The sequence below is a fragment of the Propithecus coquereli genome, unplaced genomic scaffold, assembly GCF_000956105.1.
Source record: "Propithecus coquereli isolate 6110/MARCELLA unplaced genomic scaffold, Pcoq_1.0 Scaffold10, whole genome shotgun sequence".
NCBI lineage: Eukaryota > Metazoa > Chordata > Mammalia > Primates > Indriidae > Propithecus > Propithecus coquereli.
In genome coordinates this window covers 1,368,171-1,376,842 of record NW_012133858.1, presented here as the reverse complement: position 1 = coordinate 1,376,842, position 8,672 = coordinate 1,368,171, and the positions used below count along the sequence as shown (strand labels likewise).

General features: G+C 39.4%; 1 protein-coding gene across 1 annotated transcript; it reads left to right on the top strand.

Moving 5' to 3' along the window:
• Positions 1-2,082: 2,082 nt before the first annotated feature.
• Positions 2,083-8,032, top strand: LOC105808553 (cytochrome c oxidase copper chaperone). Its single transcript, XM_012642218.1, has 3 exons — positions 2,083-2,330; positions 3,068-3,156; positions 7,903-8,032. The coding sequence occupies exons 1-2, from the start codon at positions 2,224-2,226 to the stop codon at positions 3,150-3,152; spliced, it is 192 nt and encodes a 63-aa protein (XP_012497672.1). The 5' UTR covers positions 2,083-2,223; the 3' UTR covers positions 3,153-3,156; positions 7,903-8,032.
• The last annotated feature ends 640 nt before the right edge of the window (positions 8,033-8,672 follow it).

Sequence of the window (8,672 nt, the reverse complement as noted above, 5' to 3'; positions counted from 1 at the left end):
TAAAATGTTTAGATATTTCAAATATTTTCTCTCAATTTGTTGTCTATTTGTTAACTTTGTCTATAGTGTACTATGTAAAACCCCAAGCCTCTATTTTGGTATAATTAACTTCATCCATGTTTAATTTGTGCTTTTGAAATGTCAAAAATTAAGTCATTCCCAACCTCTCCATTACTAAAATTTCCCCTCTACTATCTTCTGTTAATTTCTTAGCTTAATCTTTCATCTGCAGGCCTTTAATGCATCTGGAGTCCTGTCTTCTTATGTAGTATTTAGTTTTCTCCAGATGATGAGCCTGCTTTCTTTTCCCTATTGATTAGCTGAACTACATTTACTGTATATTAATTTTACAAGTGATGTTGATGTTGCTAATCCAAGAAGCATTTTTTGATTAGCAAGATTCTAAACAATGTGAGTGAACACCTAGTTGAAAGAATTTATAACGGATGAGGGTGAAGCTAGAACATTAGGGTAATGTATTATTAAACATATCTATGGCCCTGCCCCTGGGTAAGCCTCTTCCTGGGCTTCCCAGTCTCCTTGCCTGGGCCAGATTCCCCCCTACACCCAGCAGAGGTGTGTAGGGAGGGTCCTGAAGTCCTCCAAATTCCTGGGTAGCAGTGAGACTGTCGCCCTGATGACTCCCTTGGGAAGATCCCAGGGCCAGGGTCCCCTCTGCTAGAATCCCAGTGTGCAGAGGAGGAAGGGGTGGTGGTTCTGATGGAAGCCAGAGACCCACGTGGAGGGCCACCTCACAGCACTTCCAGCTGAGAGCAGCCAAGTGAGCGTCACCTCCACCTCTGGCCAGGGTACCCACTGGAGTCAGGGCCAAAGGGCTCCAGGACCTCGGCTGAGACACCATCCTTCTCTGGGTGCCCAAGGTGCTCTGTTCAGGTGGGCCTCAATCTCTGTCCTGAGATGGCACTGAGGCCACAACAGGACTTGGAGGGGGAGGACCGCAGGCTGGCCGGAACCCCCTGGAGAGGGAGTGAAGGGCGGACTCCAGGGCATCACTCTGGACCCCTCACCACAGGTGAAGGACAGGCTGGCTGTCCACCTCTGGAGGGCAGGTGTGAGAAGGGGATGGGCTCCTTTTCTGGCCTCCTGGGACCCCGGGGGAATGAGAGGACTGAGGCTGAGAGCTCAAGAGTCAGTAAGAATAAAATAAAAATTATGCTTATTAAAAGTTTTCAGATGACAAAATGGGGATGGTCGTAGTAACTTGGAAAATACACATATAGAAATTACTCTTGTACAGCACCAGTTCACAAACATGCCTATTGATTCCCTGAGCTAAATATCTAAAATATAGAAACAAACTTTGATTACGTGATACTGAAAGTTTGAGTACCCAAATATCTTTCATCGGGCGACTACTGAACAATGCCTCCAAGTCCTGCTTTAAAAAATGAGTTCATTCCCTGTTTCCAACAATTCTCTGCAGGAAAAAATAAATTCAATGATTGTTTATTCTGTTGGCAAATAACTGGGCGTCAGTTTGTTTATCTTATCTACCTGAATTCAAGAAATGTCAAGGAAAGGTATTTTTCAATTTTATTCATCAGCATATTAACGAATATCTTTGAACAATTAGTACCCATATCAAATCAGTTGGAGAGGGATAAACAAAATTTAGCTGAGAATTTAATGTGGGGACGGGGGTGTATAGGGGTTTAGAGGACCGTATTTTCCACCACTTGTGGCTTGGATTGTTCGAATGTCATTGCTAATCACTTTTAATTAGGTCAATCAAAGGCAGGAAAGGCCCGCAGTTGGTGGGGGCCACGCAGATAATACCCCAGCGAGAAAAATGGCTCCGTTATTGAATGGAATTGGCTTTCAATAGTGATTTCCCTTGCTTAGCTTGAACAAGTCATTTCGCCTTCGTGGGATTCCGTCTCGAAATTCGTGGGGGGGAGGGGGGAGGAGTTGAAGAGACTGATTTCTCTCTCAGTCGTTATAGTGTTTTCTTTGGGTCCTCCTCAAGTTGATTATGTGACCTTTAAACCAGCCTCCTGCGCATGCCTCTAAGAGGTGCCCTCTGGTTATCGCCCCACTTTCTCCTCTTTTGCGCACGGGCCCTCCCCCCAATCGCTGTTTGAGAGAGGCAGGACTTCCTGTCCTCTTTAGAGCGAATGCCGGAAGTGACTGCGGACGAATCGGCGTTTGCTGTGGCTGGAAGAGTTTAACTTGTCTCCGCTGTAGCTCCTTTTGGCGCGAAAGATGCCGGATGTGGCTGCTGCAAGCCCTGCCCCGTCTGAGTCTCAAGAGAAGAAGCCGCTGAAGCCGTGCTGCGCCTGCCCGGAGACCAAGAAGGCGCGCGATGCCTGGTCAGTGTGCAGCGGGGAGGGGGCGGCCGACTGGCCCCGCTTACCGGGCGCTACGCCTTCCGGTGTCTCTGCCCTCTGCCCTCTGCCCTCCGCCCTCCCCCTCCCCCCTCCCCCTCTCTTTGCCATGTGGCGCTATTGAGGGAGTTACTGGGCCCTGTAGGTTTCGTGGTCGGTTCTCTGTTGATTTAGCTTGTAGCTCAGTCCAGGGAAAGGGTGAAGGGAGCGGAGAGAGATCAGATTGGCCCGAGGCTAGCTTCATTTTGTCTCCTGGCTGCCAGATCTTTTTTGATGTTTATGTTGTTGGGTGTCTTGTGATTAGCAGATTTATTTAGGTGCATTTGAATTAGGGCAGAGTCAGAAAGTTGCTTCCTCTGTGGTAGTAGACAAAAATTGAGCTCTTCTCTCTGCTCTTCATTTAACATTTCAGCCCATTTATTTCATTATAGAGCGGTGTTATTGCTTGCCTATGGGCTACAGGCAATATTTCATATGTGTAATTATTTCTCCTAATCAGATTCCCCCTCAAACTAGTTATCTATGGGACATCTCTGTATGTATGCATAGAGATACGACAAGATCAAATAAAAACAAAGCTGTTTGATGTAATAGCATTTTTTTTAATTCCAGCTACATTCCGTCATACCCATGTTCTGCCTGACTACCTATCACTGTCATGCATGCTTATTTACTAATGTGCTTAATGCCTACTTAGATAACAAGTACATTTTGTTTTGCAGTATCATTGAGAAAGGAGAAGAGCACTGTGGACATCTAATTGAGGCCCACAAGGAGTGCATGAGAGCCCTTGGATTTAAGATTTGAGATGGTGAGCTTATTGTTCAGATTTGTATATGCTTTACAGATTTAGCAGCCATTGTGCAACATTCTATCTGAAAGGTAGTTCACCTGGTTAATCTAACATGCTTAAGTATACTGAATAAATAACAATTTTTCAGTTCCCACTGTAGGGAGTAAATGATGCTAATAAATTAAGAGACATTAAGCAGATTTGGGAAGGAAGAATTTATCTTTCAAGAAAAGGTTTGACATAAGCCTTTAGAGTTTTGTTAGAGTTAGGTTTCATGGCTGTAGGAAGTTCAGATTATTCCATTGTTTGACTTAAAGGAACTAGAAGGAAATATTCTCTATTTCTTTTTTCTAATGTTGTGGGTCTTCATTAAATGCTTCTAAGTAGAAAGCAGGTAACCCATGGAAATACTGTTTTCTGCAAAATGAAAATGGAATTGTTGCTGTTTCTTTTATACCATGCTTTATTCTAATAAATCTAAAAACCTCAGGCCATTTTTTGAAGAACTTTGAATCCAAAATTTAATGCTGAAAGGGACCTTAAGTGATCTATTTCTAACAATACCACAAATAAATTATTTCCTTTTGTATGGAAGCTCTTCCTTCATTTATCAATTTAACTCACTCCCCCGCTTCATTCAGGTCTCTGTTCAAAAGTCTTATTAGTGAGGTTTTTCCTCAACGCCCCATGCACACTAGAATCCCTTTCCTATCACTCTATCCCAGCGCTATCCAATAGAACTTTCTGTGATGATGGAAATGTTCTGAATCTGCACTCTCCAGTCTGGGAGCCATTCACCATAAGTGGCAATTGAGCACTGAATTGTGGCTAGTGAGACTGAGGTACTGAATTTTTAGTTGTTTGAAATTTTAATAGCCACCTGTTAGGGCTAGTAGCTACTCTATTTTAGTAATGCCATCACCTGCATCTTAGGTATTTTTTTAATCATCTGTGTAGCTTCACTGGAACTAGAATGTAAGTAAGCTCTGAGAAAGCGGAATTTTCTATTTCACCCACTGTCATATCCCCAGCTCCTATGACAGTGCCTGGCATGTAGTAGGTGCTCAACAGATGATTGTTAATTAAATGAATGAGTAAATGAGGAAATTAAGGCTTATAGTTATGAGATGACTCCCCAGATGAGTTAAGCAGTTTGAGAACTAGAATCTTGGTCTCCAGGCAGACTCCCTCCACTTTGTGCCCTTCCCCAAACTTCCACACCACACTGCTACTGACCTCGAAAGAATGCCAAAGCCACATACCAATATAATAGTAGTAGAGAGCCTGGCTTCTTTCCCTTTCACCTCTTCCTGCCTCTGCGGAATTTCACATGTGGCCAATCTTCCTTATTGAGCTGCTGAAAAAAAAAAAAGAGAGAGAGATAAGGAACCTGTCCGGAGCTGATAAGAAGTATCACTGTGTAGTGGAAAACAGTCTAGGCTAAAAGTCCTGGGGCTTTGTTTTGATTCACCTAATGTTTAGATTAGCATGTTTTTCACTTCAGCTGCATTTACCTTTCATCCAGACCTTAATCCTCTCTGGATTTCACTTCTTGTAATTTATAAAAAAAATGCCATAATATATTTTGTGATTATATATATAGTATGGTATATGTAATCTACTACTATGTATACCTGATATACTTAAGTGGCTTTTAGACTAGATGGTTATTTAAAGAAATCCCATGATGAATCATTTTGTAGAATAAGTAAATTTGGATAGGAGTGCATTGTTAACTATTTTTAAAGACACAAAACCTTAACGTTTGTACATAGTTTCCTTGTTCATAATCCAACTCTCTTCCCAGTCAGTTGTGGAAGATTTTGACTAGGGCTGAACCTGCCTTGGTTAAAAAGATTGATTAAAAAAAAAAATGCTGGCAAGGGCAACATACGTAACCTAAACATCTGTACCCCCATAATATGCTGAAATTAAAAAAAAGAAAAAAAATGCTAATTTTAGGATCCTCAAAAGCTTCTCTTGGACTTCATGTGAACCACAAAAGTGGTATAATTGTTGGTATACATTAAAAGGACATACATTAAAGCATACATTAAAAGGACCAGAAGATACCATAGTTTTATGTCATTGGGGCAGAGTGAAAGTGGTATCTCTATGCTTCATTTGTGTACAAAAGAAAATGCAAAAGCTTAGGACTTAGAAAACCTAAAATTTAAATGATTGTGTGCTCTTGGGCAGGTCCTTAACTTGCTGAACCTTAGTTGCCTTATCTGTAAAATGGAGATAATAATACATTCACAAACTACTTCATAGAGTTTTTGTGATGATTAAAAGATATATGTATGTATATACTTTGTAAACTGTAAAATAAAAACCAAAACAGAATAGCCCATACCTTGGGAGTTATGGATAGCAGACATTCAGTTGAAGTCTGTTGAATTTATGACCTGATTATGTATTTATGAGTTTTGGTTATAAGAGCAATCTGAATCCTTTTGGGACCTTTTTAAGAAATCAAACTGCCATGCTTTTCATTTTCAGTGTAATAATATGGACGAGGCATAGAGTGTTTGGATCCCCATTGGTCCCAGATGTCCTATTTCCCCAACCTTCATGGGGAAGTGGAGGCACAGTGAAGTCAAAAAAGACTTGCTCAAATTAAGAATGGATAGTGGTGGAATTAAAACTAGAGTGCAGATCTGTTAATATTCTCCAAAATCACAAGCCCCTTGCTTTTAATGGGATTGTCTTGCCAAAATACTCATTTTTAGGATTGCACATAATCCTGTTCTTCAATCTTAAAACTTTATTATGAAGGCTAATTAGAAAGACCTATTGCTGAAATACATAGGTGTATATAACTCAATAACCAGGCCATTGGCTGTAGGGTAAAATCCAGCACAACTGTCTGCAGTGCTGTAAGATAAACTTAACTAATTGATATTTCTTAGACTAATTAGACCACATTTTTCTGAGAATATTTTCAAAGGAAAAATAGTTCGCATACTTAGATCTTCCCAGCAATGATCATGAAATTTCCTTAATTCAAAAACCTTTGTAGATTTTAATGTTATTCCTAAATAAAGTAGATCCTAATTGTACTTTGAACATAATAGAGTGTAAATAAATCTATTATACGTCTTTTAAACATAATATATAACTAGGCTATATTCACCTAGTGGTTCTTACCCAGAGATGCACCTGAGAATCACCTAAGGAATGTTTTCCAAAATTCAGGCCCCAGTCTGCACCTGTTGACTCAGAAACTCCTGTGATTTTCAAGTGCACTCCTCTTTTAACAACCACAAGCCTAAGCTGAAGTAGTAGTAGTACCAGGCATAATGCTAAATGTAAATTATCTGAAGATTTAATAGTAGCAAAGCCAGAGACTTGAAAATTACTAAGAAAAAATAGGTATGATGGCGATGATTCTAGACAATTTCTTCTATTTTATGACTGCTGCTTTTACTGAAAGAGAAGGTAAACCAACCTAGAACCTAATTAGAAACGTAAGGAGGAAATGGGTGGCTTCTATCTTTCTGGCTGTAGGAGTCAAAGAAGCCTAGAGAACCCAGTTTGGAGGCTAAAATTGTTGAAAGAAATTAAAGGACCAGCACTGGGTAGTGGTAATACTCCAGTATTTATTAAGTGTAACTGAAGTTAATTGTTGAGTGCTTAAAATGTGCTGATTTTACATAGAAACAGCTGATTATGTATGAAAATTCTGTCCTGAGGTAATCCAGAAAAAGGGTCATTTCTGCCATTTGAACGTTTATTCATTCAGTATATATTTATTAAGACCCTAGAAAATGCCCAGATGAGAAAGATGGTCCCCTCCTGTCAAGGTCTTTACACCCAGAGATATAACCAAAGAGGTTTACATTCAGGATCTTTCACCAGGAGGCCCCTTCTGATATGTAGTCAACAGCAAAAGAGGTAATGCTAGGGCTGCTATTGTTGAAATGTTGAATGGCTTCACTTTTGGTTATCTTTCCTGCCCATACTTTTGTTTAAGTGTATTCTTCCTTTGAGCCTTTTAGAAAGGCGAGAGTTTAGATATTTGTATCTTGGTGTGGTTTATCTTTTTATCTAAACCAAATTAACAATGGCCAGATGAGGGAAGTACTTGCATTAGACTTGAAGAGTTAGCTAGCCCAATTTAGTTACCATTTTAGCATTGTTCTCTGTCTTCTGGAGCAGGGACTGGGACCGGGTGAGAGTCCTGGTACTGACTCACTAGACCAGCCACCCTATCTCTGCTACTCTCCCTTTTTGATCTTTTCAAATGGATTTTAAAAGGGTTGCCCTTATTTTGTCCTTGGGATTAAGTAACTTTCCACAGGAAGTGCCTTGTATACTGAGCTGACCTTCTGCCTTTCACTTTGTGGACCATTGCCAAACATACTTTAATCACCAAAGAGAGGTTTGCAAGTCTCTTCTCTTGAATATCTGTAAAAATAAACTGCCTTAGCCTTTTTTGGAAGATATTTTTGAGAAGATGGATAGAGATACAGTATTTACTTCAAAAGCTTCTAAAGATTGAACAGTGTAATGAACAGTTTCAGTGATGTTTTTAGTTAGGCAAAATAAGAATTTAAAAATATGGATCTTTTATTTTATGACTGATTTAAAATAACGAACTATAGAAATGATCCCTAAAAGTATAGTCTTCTGATTTAAAATAATCATGGCAGTTAGTTAACTATTGGACTGAAGTATTCATTTCTAGTGGTCTTAATTTCCTAAATTCAGAGGCCTGGCATGTTTGAAATCTGACTTTCTAAAATGAATGTTTTTCTGTAGGTGCTCTGCTGTGTGAATAAGTAATTCCTGAAGAATGAAGAAGACTAAATTATTTTGGGAGTTCTTTGATGAACTTTGATAAGTGGAAAAAATATTTATAATTTATTAAAAAAAAGAAAATATCCCTGGTCAGTGATCTTCAGGTGTGTTTTTTTCTGTGTTCTTCACACACTCACATGGCTTTTTTTTTTTTTTTCCTTAAAAGATGTATATCAACAAATCTTGTAACATAAGTTTCTTATGTTCTTGCTACTGTGTCATTCTGGGAACTCAGGATATTTGTTGTTAGGAGAAAGCAGACACTGATCGCAGCCAATGAAATCTCCAAAATTAGGTACATGGAAGTAAGAATAAATAACCCTTTACCAATTCAGAGTCGGTGTGGTAACTATATCATCTCATTCAACATTCATTTTTTTAATTTTTAACTTTCTTAAAGGCAAGAACTGGACAAGCCTTTAGTCTTAACATTTAAACTATTATTATTCTTTATTAGCTGTCTTTGGAAAAGTTAGTTTAGATTTTGGACCAAATTAGGGTGATTTGGCTTGGAAGAGCTCCACTGTTTGGCATTGCTAATCTGTGCATGGCTAGTTACATTTTAGGATAGACTAGAATCATAAATTTAGTGCCTAGGGGACAGAGAGTTGTCTGTTATTAATTAGAAGCTATCCCAGGCTAGAGGCTCAATTGGTACAAATACGTCACTAATCAAACAGCTCAATGCTATGCCATAGTGACACCTGGAATAGAATAGGGAGTGTGGTTCA

Excerpts from the sequence above, each read along its gene's own strand:
- LOC105808553 (XM_012642218.1), top strand. The coding sequence starts at position 2,224 with ATGCCGGATGTGGCTGCTGCAAGCCCTGCCCCGTCTGAGTCTCAAGAG. Across the intron at positions 2,331-3,067 it reads AAGAAGGCGCGCGATGCCTG|TATCATTGAGAAAGGAGAAG; the intron begins GTCAGTGTGCAG and ends TTTGTTTTGCAG.